General features: G+C 37.3%; 1 protein-coding gene across 4 annotated transcripts in view; it reads left to right on the plus strand.

Moving 5' to 3' along the window:
- Positions 1 to 25,988, plus strand: part of ZNF385D (zinc finger protein 385D) — a 990,373-nt gene that overhangs the window by 615,363 nt on the left and 349,022 nt on the right. For 2 of the 4 annotated variants that reach the window (XM_005545661.5, XM_074030897.1), the window contains exon 1: positions 24,880 to 25,195. The exons of the other annotated variants lie outside the window; for them this stretch is intronic. In XM_005545661.5, coding sequence (XP_005545718.1) covers positions 25,174 to 25,195 — 22 coding nt within the window. In that variant the 5' untranslated portion in view covers positions 24,880 to 25,173. Of the gene's footprint in view, positions 1 to 24,879; positions 25,196 to 25,988 lie in introns of those variants that run through there. 4 annotated transcript variants of the gene reach the window in all.

Here is a 25,988-nt window from a genome sequence, read left to right on the forward strand (position 1 = left end):
AATAGTTGGGAGGAGCTTTGAAGAGAGATAGCTAGGTGTGTTGGGGGAAGAAATAAGTGTGCTTGTGGTGAGCAATGTTTCTTTAAAAGCCAATAAATGAAAATTCTTCCAGTGAGAGGCACATCTCAGAAGTGGTAAACAAGAGCCTGAGAAAATTGGGTATCACTGTTTCTAAAGGAGGGGCACTGATTGGCTTTCTTTCTAACTGTGGAGTGTTTAAATTTTTGCATCGAGTGTGTATGTTGTAAGTTGCTAAAACTTCTAAGGGAATTATATTAGTTTGCCATTGCTGTTTAACAAACAACCCTAGAACTCATTGACTCAAAGCAGCAGTTACGTATTATGTCTATTACTGGAGACACACTGCATATCCTCTGGGGTCCGTTTGACCAAGGTTTCGCACAGCTGGATGGGTTTGCTTCAGCCAGACAGCTCTGCTTCTTATGTCAGGTTTTAAGCTAGCTAGGGTGTCCCTGTTCCACATGTCTTTCTTTTTCCTTGGACTAAGAGGTTCAGCAGGGTAGGTTTTTCTCATCGTGATGCCAGAGACATAAGAAAGCTAGGCTAAAATACGGCAGAGCTCGTTCTATTAGTCAAACTGGTCACAAAACCAAGTACAAAATAAGGCAGTAGTTGAAATATAGTATGCCTTATTAGGGGAAAGAATTACAAAGTTGCATGGCAAAGAGCATGGATATGAAGAAGGGTGAAAAATCAGGCCCAAAGACGCTGTCTCCAATGGGAAGATCTATGTAAGCAACTTCACAAATGTTATAATGAATTTGAGTGTGAAGTTCTTATAGTGTTTCAAATGATTCTTCTCTCTCTGTTTGATCGTTTTGAAAGCCTTTCTTCCCAATGCAATGTCAGAGAATACGCTGCATTCAGAACTTGGTGACTATCTGTCAACTATGTTGGTGCTGAGATAACCCATGAAAATGATGCTTTGCCCATCTCCTCTTGCCATCCTGCCCCAATCTGGGTAAAGAGAGAGGGCATTTAGGGAGGATGTAGAATAGAGGAAAGGCTTTTTATGCAGAATTTTATAAATATTTATTTTTTAAAAAGGTAAATTCAGGCTGATGTGATGAAAATGAGTTATTGACAAAGATCAAAAACTGGTTTGAGTCGGAGTGGATTTATCAAAATGCAAATATTTTAAACAAAACAGAACTTTGCAATTGCATACAGAAGCTATTCCTTCAAAACCTACTGGGGACATTTTCTAGTTTACATAATGTAATTAAATTCAAGCCTGATGAATTCAAATTTGCACCAAAGACATTATTGGCAACATGATCCCATGTGGGGAAAAGGCTGAGGAAGTAGCATGTTTGGGGGCCAAGAGAGAATTAGAAAATCATATCTAAAGCTCACAGCAATTGTTTGCAAGGATTCCTCCGCAGCGCTGTTCAGCAGCTATGGGGAGAGAACTGGGAACCTTTCTGGAGCTAGTATTCACTCTAAAACCTATCTGTGTCTTTGGACAGGAGAAAAAGTTTCAGTTTCTGCCCACAGGAGTAGCAAATGTGCCTTTCTCATGGGGTTCTAGTGGCCGTAAAGAATAATGTTTCTTTTTGCTTTGTGTAATTATGATTTGTAAACATCACTTGTATATATTCTTGGTTCAACTTTACTTTCCTTTTTATGATAATTGCTGATGCTACACTTAGAAATTATATTTCCAGAATCTCACGTAAAGTTTATATTTTTAGTTATCTCTAAATTACATTAAGTACCTTAGGTAAGGTAAACATTATCATCAATAGAAAAATGATCAAGGGACAGGAAGACAAATTTACAAAATTCCTTTAATCATTAACTTATCTTAATAAAATAATAATAAATACAAATAATGACAGAATGCTAGTTGTTGTGTATCAGATTTAACACACACATATGTCATTCTTTTTTAAAGGATATTCAATGCTGGTTATGGTGGAGTGAAACTGAGCAGTCACACACAGTGCTCATGTGATGTGATTGTAAATTGGAACAACCTTTTGAGAGAGCAATTGAACAGTATGTACCAAAATTATTTGCAGCAATTTTACCCTTTAACCTAGTAATTACATTTCAAGGCTTTATCCAAGGAAGCAACAAGTAATAAGCGCAAAAACTAATGGAGGAGGATGTCCATTGCCATTCCATATTTAACAATGAAAATCTGGAAAATAAGTGTCCAAAATAAAAGAATGTTTATGTAAATATGACACACTCATAATATAGGATATAATTAAATAATTAACATATTTTGCATAATTTTAATGACATAGAGAAGATTTTGATTGTATAATATACAAAAATTTGAAATACAAAGAAATACTATGAAATTTTAATATGTAAAAAATGTATATCACAATATATTAAACTATATAATTGACTACCTGAAAGAAAATACTATTAGTAGTATTTGGTAAGGAATTGTGAGTACTTATTTTCTTCTTTACATTATTTTTTTTAATTTTTCAAATTTTTAAAAAAGAGCATGTCCTAATTTTATAATTACTGGAAAACACTATTTATACAAATGGGCTCTAGAAAGAAATGTGTACTATTTATAGCTCAGACAATCTAAAAATTTACCCTAGAAAGATATTCTTAAATCAGTAAGAAAATGATTAATTATTTCCTGTCATCGAATACTTTATACATTTCAGTATAAAATTTAATTTGGGGCAATACAAAAACAACAAATATCTATAGAGGAGGAAATAATGTAAAAATAACCAAAATCGTCATGATAAATTATGGAAGGCTTCAATTTGGAAATTAGATACAATATAGGGTCTTAATTGCTGAAGAAATAGCCAGGAGGAGTTCAGCTTCTCAGAGGTGTAAATAGGTTTACTGAAAGTTTAGACTATTTTTGGAATAATAGAGCAATAAAAGCAGTACTTTCCAAGCCCTCCTTTATCCCCCACTTTCTTCCTTTTTTTATTTTTATTTTTATATATTTTTTTTTAGCTAGCAGAGGCAATTCCTCACTGGCCATAACGTTCAAATGACCTTGGGAAGTAGCAGGTGATGGTGCCAAGAATGAAAGCTCTAGGCTGATTTAGGAAACAGGTGTCAATTTTTGCTGGAAATACTTTGCAACCCTGCATTAAAGGGTTAATAAAAAAGGAAACATAAGTGACACAGAAGCAAAAGATACTCAAAGCCCACCCCTCATCCAGATGAATTTACTTGATTTTCCCTGAGTACTTTATAGTTTGACAGTTTCCTGCTTCTTGAATCACTCCTTATGGGATGGAGCTGGCTTGCACTCTCTCACAAGAGTAAATTATGCTCATCTCTTCTCAGGCTATGTCATTTGCACTTATACCATGAAATTGATGTGTTGGTGGGAGTATTTTAACTGTAATGATTGACAAATGGTACAAGGCAGGGCTTTGCCTCTCTAGAAAGCCAGTGGTTTTTTAATAGCATACTATTACCTGGACATATTCTCTCAGTTTTAGACCCTTAATTTGACTTCCTGATGTCATTCTATTTCCATTTCAAAAATATTATAAACAACATATCCAAATTTGTTAACTTTTCCCCTAAGCTTGACATCTTTAAAGTTCTCTAAGTACCCATTTCAGTGACAGGTACTGAACTGGGAAAGCCAAAATCCTGTTATTCTTAATTACATCTACTCCTTCATCAACCCCATCACTGCCCATCTTCATTTATCTAGTCAACAAAATCTCTTAAATATTTCTGTAATCACTCCTCTCTATCTCTATACCTACCATAATATTTTTCCTGAACATTTTTACTTCGTGACTCATCTTTGGGCTTTGTGATTCCATGGAATAGGGACTCTACTCCCTATTTCCCAACTCCTGTTTCCATCAGAGCATCCCAGTGGCCTCCATTTTTAAAGTTGTTGTCTCCATTGGATTCCTGTTTTGTTTTGTTTTGTTTTGTTTTTGATTCCAAATTTTATTTTAAGTTTGGGGGTACATGTGCAGGATGTGCATGTTTGTTACATAGGTCAATGTGTGCCATGGTGGTTTGTTGCACAGATCATCCCATCACCTAGGTATTAATCCCACCATCCATTAGCTGTTCTCCCTGATGGTCTCTCTCCTCTCATCACCCCTACCCTCCGACAGGCCCCAGTATGTGTTGTTTCCCCACTATGTGTCCATGTGTTCTCATCATTCAGCTCCCACTTGTAAGTGAGGACATGCAATATTTGAGTTCTGTTCCTGCATTAGTTTGCTGAGGATAGTGGCATCCAGCTCCATCCATGTCCCTGAAAAGAACATTATCTTGTTCCTTTTTATGGCTGCATAGTATTCCATGGTGTATATGTATCACATTTTCTTTATCTAGTCTATCATTGATGGGCATTTGTGTTGACTCCATGTCTTGGCTATTGTGCATAGTGCTGCAATGAACATACACGTGCATGTATCTTTACAACAGAATGATTTATAATCCTTTGGGTACATACCCAGTAATGTGATCGCTGGGTCAAATGGTATTTCTGCCTCTAGGTCTTTGAGGAATTGCCACACTATCTTCCACAATGTTTGAACTAATTTACACTCCCACCAAGTGTAAAAGCATTCCTTTTTCTCCACAACCTCACCAGCAGCTGTTGTTTTTTGACTTTTTAATAATATCCATTCTGACTGGCATGAGGTGGTATCTATTGTAGTTTTGATTTTCATTTCTCTAATGATCAGGGATGGTGGGCTTGTTAACATACGTTTGTGGGCTGCATGTATGTAGTCTTTTGAGAAGTGTCTGTTCGTGTCCTTTGCCCACTTTTTAATGGGGTTGTTTGGTTTTTTTCTTGTAAATTCGTTTAAGTTGTTTGCAGATTCTGGATATTAGACTCTTGTCAGATGGATAGATTGCAAAAAATTTTCTCTCATTCTGTAAGTTGTCTGTTTACTCTGATGTAGGTTCCTTTGCTGTGCAGAAGCTCTTTAGTTTAATTAGATTCCATTTGTCAATTTTTGCTTTTGTTGCAATTGCTTTTGGAGTCTTCATCATAAAATCTTTCATGGGCAAAGACTCCTGTTTTTAACAGAGAAACCCATTCCAAAGAGAAGACTAAGAAGCTTGAACTTTCCAGGCATAAAAGCACAAAACGATAAATAACTTTTATTTTGTCTTTCCAATTTTATTTTTGTTGTGTTAAAATATATTATAACAAAATTTACCATCTTAACCACTTTTCACTGTACAGTTCAATGGTATTAAACATATTCATAATGTTGTGCAACCATTACCACCTTTAGCACCTTAACTCTTTTCATCTTGTAAAACTGAAATAAAATCCTCATTAAATAATAACTCCCCATTTTTCTCTCCCCCATCTCTAGCAACCACCATTCTACTTTCTGTCTCTATGATTCTGACTACTCTAAGTACCTCATAAAAGTGGAATCATATAGTATTTGTCTTTTAGTGATTGGCTATTTCACTTAGCATGTTCTCAAATCCTTCCTTCTATGTGGCAGCACATCAGAATTTTCTTCATTTTTAAGGCTGAATGATATTCAGTTGTACATATGTATGCTACATTTTGGTCATCCAGTCATCTGTCAATGGACACTTGGGTTGCTTCCAGATTTTAGCAATTGTGAATAACACTGCTGTGAATATAAGTGTTCAAATATCTCTTTACAACTCTATTTTCATTTCTTTTAGAAACTGAAAGTGAAATTGCTCAATCATATGGCAGTCACATTTTTAATTTTTGAAGAATCACCATACTGTTTTCCACAATGACTATACTGTTTTACATTCCCACCAACAATGCACAAGTGTTTCAATTTCTCCTCATCTTCATCAATATGTTATTTTCTTTTTTTCCGCTGTAACACATATGAAATATCTCATTTTGTTTTGATGTGCATTTATCTAATGTTTAGTGATGTTGAGCATCTTTTCATTTGCTTATTCACCATTTGCATATTATCTTTGGAAAAATATTTATTCAAGTTCTTTGTCCATTTTTTAATCAGCTTGTTTTTGTTGTTGTTGTTGTTAAGTTTTAGGAGTTCTCTCTATATCCTGGATATTAATCTATTATCAGATATACAACTTGCAAATATTGTCTTCCGTTCTGTGAATTGCCTTTCTACTCTGTTGGTAGTATCTTTTGAAGAACATTAAACTAATTTTTTATAAAGTTGCGTTTGTCTAGTTTTTCTTTAATTTCCTATGCCTTTGGTGTGATATCCAAGAAATAAATGTGATGAAATTTTGTTCTATGTTTTCTTCTAAAAGCTTATATTTCTAGGTCTTATATTTAAGCTTTTAATCCATTGTGACTTAATTTTTTACATGGTTTTAGGTAACAGTCCATTTACATCCTTTTGCTTATAGATACCCAGTTTTTCCAGCACCATTTGTTGAAGAGGTTATTTGTTCCCCATTGAACTGTCTTACCACCCTTGTCAAAAGGAATTTGACCATCTATATGAGAGTTTATTTCTGGGCTTTCTATTCTATTCCAGTGGTTTATATATCTTAATGCCAATATCACCCTATTTTGAATACTGTAGCTTTGTAGTATGTTTTAAAATCAGTAAGTGTGAGTCCTCCATCTTTGCTATTTATTTTCAAGATTGTATTTGCTATTTATGGTCTTACTTAGTTTTTTAACCATTGCTTCCCCTTCCTCCACCATCTTGATGGTCTTGTCTCTTGGTCTCAGGAAGATGCTCTTCCTGGCTGTATGTAGTCACCCATCTTGACTCTTCTTGCTATCTCTATTTTATTCACATTCTACTTTCTTTATTTTTTTTTCACACCTTTCTTCAACTCTTTGAACATCTTTAAGGCAATTGTTTTGAAGTCTTTGTATAGTAGAGTTGTCATCAAGTCTTTTTTAGGAACAGTTTCTGTTGACTTACTTTTTCCTTTTGAATGTTCCATACATTTCCTATTTCTTTTTATGCCCTATGATTTTATTTTCTTGCTAAAAACTGGACATTTAAATCTAATAATGTGGCAACTCTGAAAACTCTATTACCCCCTTCCCCAGAGCTTGTTGTATTATATATTTATTGCTTATTGCTTATTGTTTTGTTGATTGTTTCAGGCTGTGCCTGTGCCAAGGATCAACCAGAAGTGCAAATTTAAGGCTTTCTCAGGTTTTGTTTTTTGTTTTTTGTTTTGTTTTGTTTTGTTTTCTGAGCCTGTGCCTTTCCCTGGGAATACACGGTCAACTTTCTAAATTTCCCGTTTGTTTAGTCATTTCCCTAGTCTTTAATGTCTGACTCCAAAAAGAAGAAATATAGAATAAGCAAAGGAGGGAAAAAATGATTACTGATTTGTTATATCCCCTGGAACTCATTTCAATTGGTGACGGTGTGTTCGTAACAATGGAGTGAAGTACAATAGCAATGACCACCTACCTCTTTGTCTATAACTCTGTGATCAGAAACAGTCATCAGTGATCAAAGCACATATTCCCAATATTTGGAGGACAAAGTCATTTTTGTCTGCCCTGGTTCCTACGAGCTATGTGCAAGTTATTTCAGGAGCAGGTGCACAGCTGCCTGTCATGGGGCTGAGTTGGGGAGAGGTTGCTGCTACTCTAAGAGCTAAAATTGATCAAAATTAACTCCACTTTACCGTCCAAACCTTCTCCTGGAAGTTTGAAGCCTTCAATATACTCCAGAGTTCCAAAAGAGTTATATCAAACAGATTCTGCTAGTGCAATTGTTGTCTAAGTGGGGAGACAGATTCCTGGTGCTTCCTACTCTGCTTCTTCCCAGGATCCTCAGTAGTAAATTTCTTTCTTATGTTAATATAATTACTTTAAATATATCGAAGTTAACATTATGCTATTAAGATCTGATTAATAATGATGTAGTGCTCTTTTTCTTAACATTTTATCCTGATTATAAGATAGGTAATAACTCTATCTTCAAGAAAGGCCTTTGTCCTTTTTTCCATAATCAAACTGCAGACATTAAGTCCCGTGACAGGAATGGCCTGGGGATTCTCTCATTTAGTGCATTCATCTGTGTCTCTGTCCCACTAAGTTATCTCCTTCTAATATCTGTTATTACATACAACAAGGCCAGAAATGTACAAAATGAGTACATGTTTTTACAGTTCCCTCATGCTTAGAATGTACTTATCTAAACAATTATGACAAATTATGACAATGTAAAAATAAGAGCATTCTTTTAATTTTTGGCTAGAATTTATGATAAAGGGTACATCATTTGGATATGCTATGAATGTTCGAGATAATATAAAACACTACATGCATTCTTGTGCTTTATTATTATAAAGAAATTAACTTCTTTAATTACTAAAATGTTCCCAAAAACTGGTCGTATTTGTCTTTTATCTAAATATTTTCAACTACCATTTCATATATTCATATCACAATATATAATCCTTTCTCTTCCTCCTCTCTCAATCTTCTCAATCCCTCTCTTCCTCTCCCACCCCTGACCTTAACTCTCTTCCCATTCACCACTCATCAATTCATTCATCCATCCACCCACTCATTTGTACACTAGGTATATTTTGGGTACCTACTGTGAATCAAGCTCACGAGACCCTGGAGATGTAGTGGTGACTCTGGCTTTGCCTTCAAGAGTCTTAGTCTAGAAAAGAACTGGCAAGTATGCAGTCAATGATAACAAATGGTATTATTGGTAAGAAGGGTATGCTAAGGAAGCATGTAAAAGAGTTAGCAGCAGCAAAATGAAATGCTATAGAAGAGATAGTGTTCAATCTTGGGGAAAAAAAAAGAATGAGTAAAATTTGTCAAAGACAAGTGGCAGTTGAGCTAAAAAGACAACTGTATTTGCAGGATGATTACACAAACCTAAGACACATGAATAGCTTCAGTCTTGTTTAAAGGTGGCTATCTCACACAGTCCTTGCATTTCTCTAAGATCTGTGATTTCTGTAAGGCTCTCAACTGACAATATTTGCTACCAAATTCTGTTTCAATTTAGGCTCAGACAGAAATAGCTAGGGTGTGTACATGCATGTGTAAGGGTGGGGGGGGGGGTTGTACATACATTATTTAATCACTTTTCATGAATGAAAGGAATGAATTAGATTTGAAAAGACCTTATATTTTATAGCTGCACTAAATATGGCCATTGAGCTCAAGTACTACATTAGGTAAGATTTTACGTTAATTGAACCTCATCTGGCTGTCTTCTTTACCCATAGCCACAAATCCTTTCCAGTATATTGGTTCAACTACAAGCAGTGTTTCCAGTAAATACAATTTTAAGTATATGCTGTTGACTTCAAGGATCTCTACTACTTTATTTCTCCTTCTAACTAATTATATGCTCTCATTCTCCCTCTGCTCCATTTGTAATACCTTCTTTTCAGTTTCAACTATTCTATCTTACTCTTCTTGACCTTCCTTATTTATCTCTATTCTCCATGCCATAACTGCTTCCATAGAGGGCCTTGCATAGTGATTCAATAAATGTTCTCTGTTCTACTGCAGTATCTCCCTCAAGATTTGCATCTTAAAGCAGATATATAGTGAGTTACCAGAAATTGAAATAAAGGACAAAATCAGTCAGTCCACATTACTATGGCATGATCCTACTCTTTCCTCAAACACAAACTCATCTTTAAAATATATTCTGACCGTGCTTTAATACATGAACCAAAGTCTTAATTTCAGGTTCTAACACATCAATAAGCACATGTCCTGTACCCATAACAGATAGGCAATAATTGTGATATGTATCAAAAGTAAATGCTCTTCATTACTCTAATAATAAAATGTTTGATTATCAAAAAATACACTAAAAACATAAGGAATACATTATTCTCATCATTTCTATGTAAATCTTCACAAATTATCAGTGGAGGATGACATTGAAAGAAAACAGGTCTTTCATCTGAAGATCTGAAAGCCATTATCTGTTTCCTGCAGAAACCATTGTTATTAATCCCATAACTGCTATTGGTTCAGTTCCCAAATGCCCTGGATTCTCCAGTATGACTGATTTTCCTTTTTTCCTTTAGGCCGCTATCTTTCCTTTCTTCACAATGCTGCTATCTTCTTTTCTCTTGTTTACATGTAGTCAAATGGCTGGTATATAACACTTGACCATGGCTCTTACTAGTTTCAGTCTACTGAATCTCTTTCAATTAATTAAAGGTGTAAAATAAGATACTACTATGGGAGGAACAGACACATATTAAAGTTGCCACAGGGAAAATATGAGATAATTAAAAAGGTACATATGAAAAGAAACCTTTGAATGACCAAAGCCTACTTAGCCTACATGTAGGATGTGCCTTTCTGTCTTTCTATCTAGTGCACATTCTCTCTCTCTCTCTCTCTCTCTGTGTGTGTGTATGTGTATGTGTGTATGTGTTTGTGTGTGTGCGTGTACGCATGTACTTATGTGTACCTCTATTTCTTCCTCTTTCTATTTTTTTTTTTTTTTTTGGTGCTTATCCATCTTGCACATGAATCTATATTACCTGAGTCTATATGACCTACTGGCTCCAGGGCCCATCACCAATGGACGCCTTCCTTCTCCATCTCTTAGTTTATGTTTTTGAGAACAAACATGATTGTCTTGGCTCATCTTTTCAAGCTAGGCCTCACAAGTCGTGGGTCTCAGAAAATCCCATTTAGAAGCCATCCTAATCAAATCAGTTATGTCCAGGGGTGAGTAAGCCCTGTGTATTTCATATTAAATAGGCATTTCCCCAGAGAAGAGAATGGCTTGGCAGCTGCTCTGAAATACATCAAATTCACCTATACTTTTCCATCAGTATTGATCCCTTACTTATATTTCTAGCAAAGTAAGTCAGTAAAATCTATAACACACACACTCAAATGCTCTCTCTCACACACAAACACAGATTTTGTGTGTGTGTGTGTGTGTGGATTATACATGCATATCCTTTTGGAAATTGCTGCTTTTATATTTCTAAAACATAAGAACTGATTTATTTAATGAAAATATGACAGTACTTATAAAGACTCTCATTTTGGAAACTTCAGAAAAAAAATAAAACATTTTTGTCCACTGCAGATATCTAAGACTTTATTTACTTGAGACAGCTTTGGGTAACCTCAGTCTAAGGATACATCTCAATGCTAGAAGATCTTTAAAATCAGGGGCATCCATAATGTGACAGAAATTATTCAGGAAAGTTGTAGGCAGAAGAGAAGTGAACAATTGGAAAAAATAAGCTTGGGAGCACAGAAATGTAAACTTATACCACAACTTGCATATAAACCTAAAAACTTATGGTATTTTCCTCAAAGTGTCATTTCTTCCATGCTTCAGTGCCACTCTGTGTGTGACATAGAATTCAGTGCACACAGCACGCTGACTCCATCATTTGAAGGCTAAACTGGGTCAATTGTCAAACGCTCAACTGTTCAGTTTTCATTCTTATATTCAATGCTCAGCTTCCATGACAGCTAAAAACATTAATTTACTCTAAAAGTGGTTGGATTGGTGATTTCCAACTAGACAAGCCCAGCCATGCAAAGTATCTTTTTCATTCTTGCTTGTTATGTTTCATTGGCTGGCATGTAGACAGCAAACCTGAGCAAGGAAAACTGGGGCTTGTACCAGAGATTACAGCATTATTGCATATGTTTATCTCAAAGTCACCTGGTTATATGAGAGCTTTATTTCCACTGAATACTTATTAGTTCACCATTCTATATTTTGAATCCATAACCATGAGGCCCATTACTTTCCTGAAAATCCTTTGTGGTTTTTCAAATACTTGTTGCAGTTCACGATTTCCTTCAAACTATTTCTCCTATCTAATACTATACCACTCTCCCCTGCCTCTCCTTATTGAACATCTTCTAGCTCTTGTCTCCACACTGCTTTATCCTCTGGGTCTTTACATAAGCTGTTAACCATGCCCAGAATATTCTGCCTTTATCTTTGTCTGACTAATTTCTAATGAATCTCAAATTAACCACATTATTTATATTACATGTCGAATTCTCAAAAGCCCTTCTCTCCCTTCCTGATTGTCCATCCTTCCCTACTTTTCTGCCCATTTTCAACAGATTGTTGTAGCCATTGATCCATCTTCCATTGTAGTATCTCATTCTTTGGAAAACTAAACTCCAAGAGGCCAAAAATCTATCTCAGTTACTCCAGTATCCCTAGTCCCTCTCACAGTGCTTGACAAGTGGATGTTCAATGACTATGTGTTAGAATAGTGAATTAATGAAAAAATTTTAATGTCTTCCAAATTAAGTGTTGGACTTGAAAGCAGGTAGTAAACCACTTGGTAACACCAAAGCAGAGATTAGAAAGGACTTACTATTCATGGTTTCCGAAGGGTAGATGCTATATATTTCTTAGCATCACAGATTTTTCCAAGGCAAAGTTGTTTTTTCCTCCAGAGTATGATTTTATTTAACTAAAACAATGTACTTTATTTTATTTACAGGAAATGCCACTTCATATGAAATACACAGGGATTACTCACCCCTGGACACTTATTGCCTATAATATATAATGTTATAATATTATAGGCCTAAAGCACATGATATTCATTTGAAAGGATTTCCCAAGAAGTTTAAATGCCAATACTATGGAAGTTCCTTAAAGTTGATGTATTTGTTAGTTCTCAAATTAATTAGGGTCTTTTTCTCCTTTAGAAAACTTTTCACTATATAGAAACTCTTGTGAGGCTTTTATTGTCTTTTCAAAGTAATGACACCCCTAGAAAAAATAAAATGCTGAGTTATTACCTTTGTTATAGAAGAAGAGAAGAACATCATGATTGAATATCTCCTGGGAGGCCTGACAGCTCGGAGCCATCACTGTTACTCAGACAGAGTACATAGACCAGGGTGTTCATTTAAATCCTGGGTTTTTCTTTCCACAGACTAATTCCAAAATCAGTAGGTCTCTGGAGAGAAGGTGAACTTTTCCCCTAAATTGTCCATCAATTTCAAGAGTGTTGGGGGGAGTTACCATATTCTTGTCTTTGGGAAATTTGTATTATTTGTTTACAGGTACTTGGGACTTAATTTTATACTACCAAGCATTTGTTGAGTACCTACTCAATGACAGTGTCACAGACACTGATGGAGATTAGCATGCAGGATGTTTATGAGGGAGGGCTCTAGGTCAGCACTGTGGAAGGGAGAAGAGGAAGTTGAACTGTGATATAGAACCAAAGGCATCTTTTTGTATTCTAGAGCTTGAATGATCCAGCTTGTAGAAAGGTGCCCCAGGTTGGTCCAAGATGAATAGGTCTTTTCAATCCCACATTGATCACTGGATATGGTCCATGACCAAGGGCCAAAACCTTGACAAGGCAGCTGTCCGCAGCTGAGATGATACCTCTAGGGGTTGGCAGTGAAAGGCTGTCTGTCTATAACACTTTTAGCACCTTAGCAACATGTCTGTCATTTTAGAGAGATCTGGACAGTGTATTATAGGCAGGCATTGTGAGATGAGATAATAAGTGGTGATAAAATAGATTTTTACATGAGATATTTACATAGGTTTTACATTAGATGTTTACATTTACATTACGTTGTACATTACATCTTTACATTTACAATTTACATGGCATCTTGTTTTACATTACAAAACAAGAAAAGAGAACTAGTAAGATTGAAGAGATAAAGAGCATTATAGTCTTGAGGCCTAGGGAAAGTAGTCACTAATGATGACTATGGCAATCAAGGAAAGCTTCTGAGAGGAGGATCACCTGAGGATGAGCAGCATTTCAGAAAGTTGAGACAGTGGAGAAGAACTTTACAGGGCAAGGAGAAAGCATGACACCAGGCAAAGAAAAATGGTATTGGTAGATGAATTGTAGAAGTTTGATTACAAAGCAAAGAAAGAAGGATAGAGATAGTAGTGGAAAGGAAGAATGGATGGAGCAGATGAATCCAGGAGGACAGATGTTTGAATATAATCCTGAAGATATTGGAAAATAGAAAAGGGAAGAAAGGCTGGGCGCAGTGGCTCACGCCTGTAATCTCAGCACTTTAGGAGGCTGAGGCAGGCAGATCACGAGGTCAGGAGATCGAGACAATCCTGGCCAATATGGTGAAACCCTGTCTCTACTAAAAATACAAAAATTAGCTGGGCATGGTGGTGCATGCCTGTAATCCCAGTTACTCAGGAGGCTGAGGCAGAAGAATTGCTTGAACGAGGAAGTCAGAGGTTGCAGTGAGCTGAGATCGAGCCACTGCACTCCAGCCTGGCGACAGAGCAAGACTCCGTCTCAAAAAAAAAGGGGGGGCAGGGGGAGAAGAAAATGCTCTTGCAATCATAATTTTAAGCCATTATGACTTTAAGTTAGATACAATTTTTATCATTCGGGTAATATCTGAAAAAAGCTAGAAAAAAAAAGGAAGAATCTGAGAAAATTGGATCTGCATTCTCTCGTGACTATTATTGGTTGAAGCTAAGTGACAGCCACCCCCTTGAGAACTGACACACAGTCTTCATTCCTCCAAAGTATCTTATCCTACCTATAGACATATAATGAGCCCATCCTCTGAGGCTGTATTACTTCTCTCACCTCTCTATGTTGGTTCTTTCATTGATTGATGACCTTCACTCATTCTCACATTATCACTTCATGGGTAAGGAAATCAAGCCCCAAATGGGATCCAGGCTTCCAAGATCCTACATCTGTCTTATCTCAGCTGAATTCCAGACCACCTTGTCATCAATTTAAGTAATACTATTCAGAAGTTTCATTGTTAAAACTAGACTGTAAAGTTCCATCATGTATTAGCCATCTATTGACGTGTAAAAAATATTACCCCAAATTTAGAGGTCTAAAACAACAATAAAGGTTTAACATCTCACGCAGTTGTTGTAGGTCGGGAATCTGGGAGTTGCTCAGCTGGTGGTGCTGACTAGGAGTCTCTCATGAAGCTGCACTAAAATATTGATCATGGCTGCAGGTAGGTGAAGGCTTGGCACAGTTTGAAGAATCCCCTTCCAAGGCAGCTCATTCACATACACGGCAAGTTGGTACTGGCTTTGGCTGGAGTTTTCACTTCCTTGCCATGTGTACCTCTTCACAGGGCTTCTTGAGCACCCTCATAGCATGGCAGGTGACGTTCCCTAAAGTGTATGATACAAAAGAGAGAAGCAAAAGCCACTTTATCTTTTATGACCTAACCATTAAAGTCACACTCAGTCATTTCATAATGTTCTACTATTTACACGGGTCAGCCCTAAACTGTGGATAACATTTAAAAATAATGCTAAATATATATAAATAAATTATATTTAAAATATACACACATTAAACCAATCTTTCAAAAATATGACTCACAGAGAGGACAAATGCTACCATTGAATTATCGTTTCCTTTGTTCTCCCAGTTAAATGTAATTTTTGCTAAACTGCTTTCCAGCAGTCAGTGAAAAAGCCCAGATTTCTTATGAATTATATTCTATATTTAGTCAGTACTGTTCTTCATAGTGCACTAAGCATCAGTATTCATGAAAATAATATAAAGAGAAGTATGACCTTTTATTTCAAATACCTAATCTGTGCATAGAGTTTAAAACAGTTTCTCAGTTGGAGATAGATTAGATATTTATGTTTCCCATGATTTTATAATTTTAAATATGAAATGTGAGAGTTACCTTCATATGAGTAGCAGTAATAATGTCCCACTGTATAAAAGTTCACTACCACAAAGGTGAATCTTTGTTTACCTTTTGAAAATACTTTATAAGAGGCTATGGGTAGCGTTACCAGTACAGAGAAATCCAGTTGATCAGATAGCAGCAAAACTAATGAAAAGCATCATGGAAGTGACAGCAAGATTAATTAAGTTCCTCCAGTTGTATTCACGTGTGGCTGTGCAGAGTTCCTTTGGGTAACACTGCAGTTAAATGGTATTCATGGTGACAAATACTGCAGATTTTCTAGAACTGACACTTTTGAGTCAAGGGTAACAATCACATCTGGTCATTTTATCCACCAAAAGATCAGAGATGAGCCTTCAGGATTATTATTATGTTTGAGCATAGCAAAGATGAGATTGAGAGATAATTAAAAGAATGTTGAAACTGTAATATTTTGTTTTCCCATTACACACTTCCTTTATGTATTTCAGACAGTTTGACAGAGGAAGCCAAACAAATTTCCACTTACTGTATTTGACTGGAGGCACAGAATTATGCACACTTGGAAACACTTTCAATTACTTTGTGAATTCTTGCAACATTGGGGCACAGTTGCACTGTCTCTCTGCTCACTCTATGTAGTTGTTATCACAGTATATATAAAAATGGAATGTTCATGACCTAAAGCATCCAAATTTACTGGCGCTGCACTCAATTTATCATGAAGAATCTCTTTTTTAAAGGCAAAATAAGAAATTCAATATAATGCCGTTTACTTCTTTCGTTTTGTTTGCAAACATATTGGTGGTGGGTCTGGGTCTGGGAGGGCTGATTCTGAAATGGCTGCCCAGGAACCATAAATGAATTTTATTTTAAGAAAAATTGGAAATCTCTGGAGTGTATAAGATCTTTCAGCCTGCTACACAAGATGTATTAACTCACGTTATTGTGTCACCAAATGTCTTCGGAGGTATATTATTATATTTCTGTCCTTGGAAATACTTTGAAGTTCATTTATGTATTCATTCAGCAAACACTTCCTACACTGTCTGTCAAATAAAATGTAAGCCTTTTTCCTGGAATGGGAGTTCTCATCCAATACAGCATCTGTGTTTTCTTCTCCAACCTTACATTGCTTGAAGATCTTTTGAGAAACTTACTCTTTAATATTCTAATTTGTTCTTGGTCTCCCAGACACATCACTCACAGTCCCATTCTTGTTTTATGTCATTTGTCAGCTCTTTGTGCATTACATCGGTCCGGGTCAATATTAAAGACAGGGCTTAAGTTCCACCACTTGTAGCTTCTCAGGATTGCCTGAACCCCTTCATAATATCATCTTTTACCAAACCCTTATACACATGTCCTAGAGTATTCATTTGTTACTTTATGTTACCTTTGTTTTTAGTTATATTTTTGGATATATGCTTCATTTCCTCAACTGAGATACTAAGTACTTTGAAAAACAGGGAGGTAAGTAACTTGAACATTCGAGTTCAGGACTTGTTATAATAGCAACTCCACTGTTTCTTTTTTGGTTTTTGCCAGTGATGACGATGGTTATAATGATTTGGCTTTCTATGAGTGAGGCACCATACTAGGTGATCTGGGACTACCAAAGTTTTGACATGGTGTCCATCTATTTTTGGTTATAATATCTATTATACATACATTTAAAGTGAGAGGCCAGTGTCTGCCCCTGCCTCATACAAACTAGGTAAAAATATATGCAGCTTTCTGAAGGGCTTTGTGAGGGAAAGAAACAGAAGAAAAACAAAAAGAGGCATGAGAGAGATCTGAGAACCATCAGAAAGGAAGTGTGTAACGCTTCTTATTGCAAGGGGATCAGGACTATCAATTAATCAGGGCAAACGTACAAACAAAATATCTGAGATTTAGGTAGTGAATAAAACTTGTAAGACAAATAACGGAGAATAGAAAATGGCATTCTTGGTAGAATAGAACTTTATATTCTCAGTAGGAACAGTAGGAAGCACCATCCAGAGGCAGAAGACTTTCAATAGATTTATTCACTCAACATACATTTATGGCATGTCTCCTATGTTTTAGACACCATCTGAGGCATTGGTTATAGTATGAACATGATATACATGTCTCTACCCTTATGTCTGGTCTGCTGTTGGAGAGAGAAGCAATAAACTGTAACCAGTGAATGAATGAGTTGAAAGATGCTTTAGGTCATTTCCTCTGTATGAGATAAAGGTGAAAGAGGTTCCAAATCCTACTGTATATGTTGAAATATAAAGAATTCTAGAATTTAAGCTCCATGTATACAGAGGTTTCTGTAATTTCATTAATATACCTTTAGCGCCTAGGACAGTACTTGGCACAGGAGTACTTAACAACTATTTTTTGAGTCAATAAACATTGCTATTCCACAACCAGCTCCAAGGTAAGATTTCTGGCTCTCAATGCTGGTTACTAAATATAATAAAAAGCTCCTATTAGCTGTCCATCAGATTAGAAAGAGTCACATATATAATAAATTTAGGCCGGGTGTGGTGGCTCACACCTGTAATCTCAGCACTTTGGGAGGCCAAAGTGGTTGGATCACCTGAGATCAGTTCAAGACCAGCCTGGCCAACATGGTAAAACCCTATCTCTATCAAAAATACAAAAATCATCCCCGCATGGTGGCATGCTCCTGTAGTCCCAGCTGAGGCTGTGACTATAGTGAGGCTGACGCACGAGAATCAACCCAGGAGGCAGAGGTTGTGGTGAGCTGAGATTGCGCCACTCCAGTCTGGGGCTTGGGCAACAGAGTAAGACTCCATCTAAAAAATAAAAAATAAAGAGAGAGAAAAAGAGAAATTTATGATATGTCTCCAAAGTCAGTGAAATCTAGAATTTTGGAATATTATGGTATTTCTAGAATTTTTATCCTTAGCACAATGTTAGTACTTTTTCTTGTAGGCAATTAATTTTCCATAATGACCCAGGCATTTAATTTGTATGGAAACATCAAGTAAGAATTTGATCATAAAATTGATTTATGAGTTTATAGCAGTGTCTACACAACTTAAAAAATTCTGATTCAAACACTACACAGATAAATTGAATTAGGTAGTTGTTTCCATATGGGCAACTTATTTGTGTAATTTTCAAACTGTTTTGACATTGAGTGGTGGTATACTAGAGGCCAACTCAGGCTTAAAATAGCCTTCCAGCACATGTCATTCATATGTCAACACACATGCATTCAAAAGTTATTATACTTTCAACAAATATTCATCGCTAACTACCCATATACTTGTGCTTTTGCTCTTATAACTCCGTGTTTAGTGTTAACCCTCTTCTCCTTTTTCAATCTATACTTCCTAAAAGATATTATCTGATCTCATGGATTTTATTATCATTTATAAAATCATGACTTCCAAATTTAAATATGAAGCCCAAACATCTCCTTTGAGCTCCAGACCTGTATAGCCAAACTACTATGAAACACTTCTACTTGGATATAATAGGAATGTCAAACCAAACATTATTCCCCTACACTGACCACCTTCTAGCCTCCCCCAAAGCAAGTTCTCTAAAAGTTATTTCCTGATTTCATGGAAATTCTGTCCTACCATTTGCTCAGTCCTCAAATTGTGAATAATCCACTACTTTAAAAAAAATCTTGGCCGGGCACGGTGGCTCATGCCTATAATCTCAGCACTTTGGGAGACCAAGGCGGGCGGATCACCTGAGATCAGGAGTTCAAGGCCAGCCTGACCAACATGTTAGAACCCTGTCTCTACTAAAAATACAAAAAGTATCCAGCATGGTGTCAGGCACCTATAATCCCAGCCACTCGGGGGGCGGGGGGGGGCGGCTGAGGCAGGAGAATTGCTTGAACCAGGGAGGCAGAGGTTGCAGTGAGCTGAGATTGTGCCTGCCTTTGCACTCCAGCCTGGGGAACAACAGTGAGACTTCGTCTCAAAAAAAAAAAAAAATCTTACATTGCTTATCTAACTCATCAGAAAATTCTATGGACCCATTTTGGTACATGTAGAGAATCTGGCCACTTTTTCCACCACCACTGTTTCTTCCCTGGTCCAAGCCATGTTCTCTTTTCTGGATTATTACAAAGCCTTCCTAACTGGTCACCTTGCATGTGTCCTTGCTCCCTTTAGTCAATTCTTCATACATCCGCCATAGTGAACCTGTTAAAGCATGTCAAATCATGTTGCTCCAAAGTTATATCATGTAAGTCATAATAAAAGTCAAATTATTTCTAATGGCCTAAAAGTTCTACTGAACTGGGCTCTATCTTACCTATTTGAAGTCAACTCTTAGTTTGCTTTTTAAGATCTACTCTACTCTGGCATATTGGCCTTGTTGTTCTTCCTGGCGCTCATAAGGTGTATTCCCCATTTATCCTTTGTACTTTCTGCAGTGCCTGGCACATAATAGGCTTCAAAGATGTTAAATTTATTCAAAAATGTTGAATGAATTAATAGATAAATAATGAATTTGTTCATTGAACAATGGATTTGTATGAGGTCATGGAGTTAAAAAGAAAATCCTCTTTCATTTGGGTTACATACAGGTAAAGGCAAATTCCCACACTAAGTTTAAATGCTAGAGTAGGAATTAGTACAGTGTACTATATGAAAAAAATACAAACAACACCTCGTTTAGTCTTTTGGTGAGAAAAATGATTTTCTCAGAAGACGTAATATTTAAACAGACACCCAAAGATTGATTACGAATTGCTTCAGTAGAGACAGCAGGTAAAAGGGAATGTAGTCTTCAGGCGAATTATAGCCATACATTCGGTTTCACACAGTGAAGACTGTGAAGGACAAAGTATTTACAAATGGAGAAGCGAATAGGGACCTGGTTGTCAAAGACCTTAACTACCTTGGTGGATAAAAATATAGAAACAGTGAAGAACATTGAGCAAAGGAGTGGCATGATCATACCATTTTTAAAGATAGTAATGGATCTAATATGGAGAATGAATTAGACATGGGCAAGCCTGAAATCAGGAACACTGGATAAAATGTTATTGCTACATTATAGATAAAAGATAAAGATGGACTAAACTAAAGCCAAGCGTAAGGCAATGGAAGACACAACTGAGCTATGCTAACTCATGCTAAATCTAAATCTCTGCTCCATACAGCTATGAGAATTTGAAAGGACAAACACGCTCACAAACTGTGGCCTGCAGTACCACCTGGCATCTGTACTGAATGGAATTTAAGAACAGCTGCTGCTAAGCATGGACAAATTCAATTTGTGTAAACACTTTGCACAGAACACCATCAACCTCAAAGAACTGACTTCAGGCACATAGAAAAGTATGATGTCTTACACACAATACAGCTGTACTTAGGATGCCCATTCATTCATTCACTTATTCCCTCATTCACAAATATTTATGGTATAACGAGAAGTAGCAGGTACCTTTCTAAGAACTGTAGATATAGCATTGAACAGATAAAATCCCTGCCCTCACTGAGATTACATTCCAGTGAAGAGAAATCAAAAATAAACAGACATCTAAAATAGTGTGTCAGATGATGATAGTTGCCATGGAGAAAAATAAGGGAGGAAAGGCAGTTAAGAAATGTCAGGGGAGGGACAAAGGCAGTTTCAAACTGGAAAAAGAGGAGAGTGAATCAGTACACTGATAAACCTCTGAGCAAGATTTGAATGAGATGAGGAATCAAGGCAGGCAGCTACCTGGATCTTAGAACACAGAAAAAATTTTCACCCTACCATGATATTTTAATTCAAAATATGTAAGTGGTTTGAAGGCATCCTTTGTTTTAGTAGTGCTAGGTATATTTTTATCTGGCAAGCAGGTTGGTGCTATAGCTGACCCCAGATGAACTGACTTAATTTACCCTCAGAAGCTCCTAGGTTCTCACAGACTCTTAGAGACAGATAAAGGTCAGGGTGTGAACCAGATTCTTCCCTAGAAGCTGCTAAGTCAATCCCTTGAGATGACATATGAGAGCATCTCTCAGGCACAGCTGGCATGTTCACAATCCTCTGTCTAGCCAAGATCAGCTGTGGCTTCATTTGGATATTATTATGGTTCAAAATTTTTTAAAAAAAGTATGTTGAAGAAAGGTGTGTACTACCATGTTCATTGCAGTATTACTCAGGAATCAAGCAAGGTGTCCACTAGTGGATAACAAAGATGTCGCATATATACATAATGGAATATGAATAGTATTCCATCAACTTTTTAAAAGAAGAAGATCCTCTCATTTGTGACAATATAGATAAACCTGGAGGACATTGTTGTCTTACGTGAAATAAGCCAGGTACAGAAAAACAAATACCCAATGATTTCACTTACAGGTAGAGTGTAAAAAAGTCAAACTCTATAAAAACAGGAATAAAATGGTTACCAGAGCTGCAGAGCGAGAGTATTAGGGAGATGCTGGTCAAAGTACAAAATGCAAACACGGCCAGGCACGGTGGCTCAAGCCTGTAATCCCAGCACTTTGGGAGGCCGAGACGGGCGGATCACGAGGTCAGGAGATCGAGACCATCCTGGCTAACACGGTGAAACCCCGTCTCTATTAAAAAAAAAAAAAAAAAAAAAAAACTAGCCGAGCGAGGTGGCGGGCGCCTGTAGTCCCAGCTACTCGGGAGGCTGAGGCAGGAGAATGGCGTGAACCCGGGAGGCAGAGCTTGCAGTGAGCTGAGATCCGGTCACTGCACTCCAGCCTGGGTGACAGAGCCAGACTCCGTCTCAAAAAAAAAAAAAAATGTAAACACACACACACACAAAACAACGACAATCAAAAAAAAGTTGCATTTTTTTCTTTATAAATATATACAAATAAATAAAATAGTTTATATAAAACAGTAAAAAGTATAAAATTAAAACAAAAGGCACTTGTTTTCCATCCAGAGATAAACAAGTTTGTTTCTTAGGCTTCTACAGTCCAGATAACTCTTAACTGCAGGGAAGCGGGGGCATACAACTTTAATTAAAAGGACATCTTCCTTTTCTGTTTGAACAGAATTACTTTGTGTAGATACTACACTCAGTTGCTTCTAGAATGCCAAATTCTTTCAAAGGCTACATGCTGCTTTTTGGGGTATACTACCAGGCAAAGATTGGCATGTTCTATTACCAAATACTGCCTGCTGATGTATTTGTGACCATATAGATATATTTGTTTCTAGAACATGCAGTGACATTGTTTTATTGGGGGTGACTTTTACTTGAGCCATTATAAATAGCACATTTATTTGAAGAAGGAAACCTGTTGGAGAACTCTAATATAAATTCAACGAACAAATAGTAAGACAACTGTTTCTTACTCATCACATCATTGAGAAAGTTGCTTAACATCTCTGAGCCTCCGGTTCTTCATTTGTGACATCTGTAATATCCACCTTTCTATATCTCAATTTGTTAGTAATAAAGATGACATGTGAAAGTGCCTTTTAACTGTAAAATGTCATGCAAATGCAAGGGTGTTATTAATGATTAAGATAGTCCTTTAGTGTTTCAAATCTCCTATTTGAAACGCAACTCTCAATGCTTGCATCTTCCAACTACAGGAACTCAAATGGACCCAAAGCACTAACATTAAACTACAGTGCCCCCTAGCACATGTAGGAGGTCAAGGCAGCTTACAGGCTTCATGAATAGGCTCTACCACAGATGGTTCTTTTGCCTGAGGGAAGAACTATTAATTGTACTTTTGGACAATTTCCATTTGTCCAAAAGGAAAAAACATTTATGCATTTTCTTCAACACTTGCCTGTAACATTGTTTTTATTTTAATTTTTAAAAGGGAGTAAAAAAGTTAATACCCTGTACTATTTACATTTTCCTCTGGTTGCTTTAAATTAGGAGTATTTCTAAAAGAACAGTACTAGATTTATCTTAAGATTCACCGTGATGTTTCTGATTTATATTTGCTTACCTATTTTCACTCACCAAATTCTTTACAATCTAGTGTGAGAGAGGATATTGTTCATTGCACTCTTTTCACAGAGGTAGAATCAGAGTTAAGCTTTTATGCAAGATTGCACAGAAAGCTGTTATTATGAGCTTCAGCCCCCTAATTTCTATACACATTAAATCCACCAAGAGACATAGAATTGTGTAAGGAATTGCCATAGAATATTTTAATATCAAAATGTAGAAATATTTGCTATCATAGTTTTATAAAAGCCCAGATTAAAAATGTATCAATTGGGTTCTTCCATAGACTACAGTTCTTTGTTTATATTTGGTTCTTAATTTCATAAATTTTTATAGAAATTTATAAGTTCAAATGTCCCAGTACGTAAATTGGTTCCCAAAGTGATGAGTCCTTAGGAAAGGAAACGTGCTGTATGAGTTTATTTTTTCCATGTTGTGCATTTAAGTATTAATCAGCATAGCTTTCAGGGATTTCTTTCTAATATACTTTCCTATGTAAGATAAGGACTGCAATTCATTATACCATTGGAGGAGCCAGAGGCTTTGCTAAGTTTTGCCTTTCTTGACTGTTCATCTCAAATTTAATGGGAGTGTGTGTGTGTGTGTGTGTGTGTGTGTGTGTGTGTGTGTGTAGCTATATTAAATTGGTGACTGGACTTTAATTATGACACAATGTTGGTTGCCCTTCAGGCTAATCATCTCTCCCTTTCAGGAGGTCAAAGATCATTTCAGCCTCAGTGTGCTTTATAACTACCTACTAAGGGAGGCAGCAAATCCTGGGCAACTGAGATGTGACTTTTATCACCAGTTATTTTTCTTTATATCTTTCTATCAACCTAGCTCAGGGAACACTCAAGAAATAAAAAATTACTCTTCACCAAGTACTAGCTTTCTGGGACCTGATCACTTCTAAGTGTAAACCTCTATTACCCTAGCAATGGTCCCTGGCGTTCCTTTTATTCCTCTTATATATAAACATCACAAAAAATAACAACAAACCCTCAAGCCCACAGCAAAGAGAACGCAAGCACGGCACCATCCCTCTTCGTACTGCCGTTTTCACTTGGTAGAGGAGGTTAAATTTTGGAGAGAATGGTGGCATTCATAGGAGGGGCGGGGTAAAAGTGTTGTCTAATTTACACGTTAATGGCAGAACTCGCCTTAAGCACGTCCCTCCTGCACAGTGGTGAAATCCTCCTGTGTGCTCCCGCGTGGATCCCGAGACCCTTCTCGCTTTAAGAGAGCCTCCCGCGCCCCTCACTCCGCCCCTTCCCAAGTCTCTGGGCTCGTCAAAGCTTCCCGAGAGCCATGGTTGGTCCAGGCAGGCAATCGGAGCACCTCATGGAGCGGCTGCTAACCCAGGGTGGGGTGGGGTGGGGTGGAGGGGTCTGTTTGTAGTACTCTCAGTCCTGATGTCACAGGCGCGGCAAGGACATCGCAAGGAGGAGTCGGATTACAGTAAGGATGGGCAGTGCAGCAGGCAGCCCCAGCGCACTCTCCAGCCGCCGGGGATCTTAGCCCCGGAAAGGCAGGCTGCAAGGCGCTCAACCCGCGGAGGAGGCACGCTCTCGGCGCTCACTGCTCTCCACGCCGGGGACATTTCCACCGAATGTAGCATGAAACGGCTCTGCTCTGCGTGCCAGCCTTGGGTGAGAGCTGATGCTGAAGACAACGCGGTGGGATTCCAGCTGTCTGATTAATGAGAAACATAATGTATTTTGGTGAGTGTTCACTCTGATGATGTAATTCTGGGGGTGTCCGGCTCTTCATCAGTGCAGACAAGCCCTTAAAAAATTATTTAAGCTGCAAGAATATATTACATTGAACCTACCTCCAGTTGGCAACTGGAGGACCAAGCCGGTGCAGCCTTCAAAGCTTCCTTTGTGCCACTATTGGGGCTGTTAATTTGGCCGTGGATGAGTTTAAGTTGGAAAAGAAAAGAGACAGGGACGTGGGGGTGGGGGGGGGGGCAAACTTTGCCTTGATTTGCCCGAATGAAGTTGGCTGTTTTAGCTAGGTGAAGGAGAAATGGTGCAGCGTGGGAAGTCATGAGCAAACTTAATGGAATGTGAAACAAAGTTCCTATACTATTGATGCTGTGAAAGCTTAGTCAATATGAGCATTTCATTAAGCATTTGCTGTTTTTTCTTGTTCAGAGGCGGAGAAGGAAAACATTCTCTAGTGAGCAATGGTTGAGCAGCTGAGAACACTTCTCTATATCATCTCAGTGCTCTGTCTAGCTAGGAGCAGCCTAGCACAAAATGCATATTACTTTAAACCTTTAGAGGTCTCGGAGCTGTCAAATATTTGTGCAGTTTAGTGTTGTGCCACGGTAGAAACCTCAGTTAGGTGTTCACTTGAGCTGCCTGCATTTCCAGAAAGCATGTTCAGGCTTAGATCTGAGCTATCAGTTGAGCACTGGAAGTGGGCTTGGAGCTGGGCATTTGCACTCTTAACACTGCAACTTACTGCTAGTACAGGAGGCAAGCCCCTTCACTAAATAAGAAGAAGTCA

This window comes from Macaca fascicularis, chromosome 2 (genome assembly GCF_037993035.2).
Source record: "Macaca fascicularis isolate 582-1 chromosome 2, T2T-MFA8v1.1".
Classification (NCBI taxonomy): domain Eukaryota; kingdom Metazoa; phylum Chordata; class Mammalia; order Primates; family Cercopithecidae; genus Macaca; species Macaca fascicularis.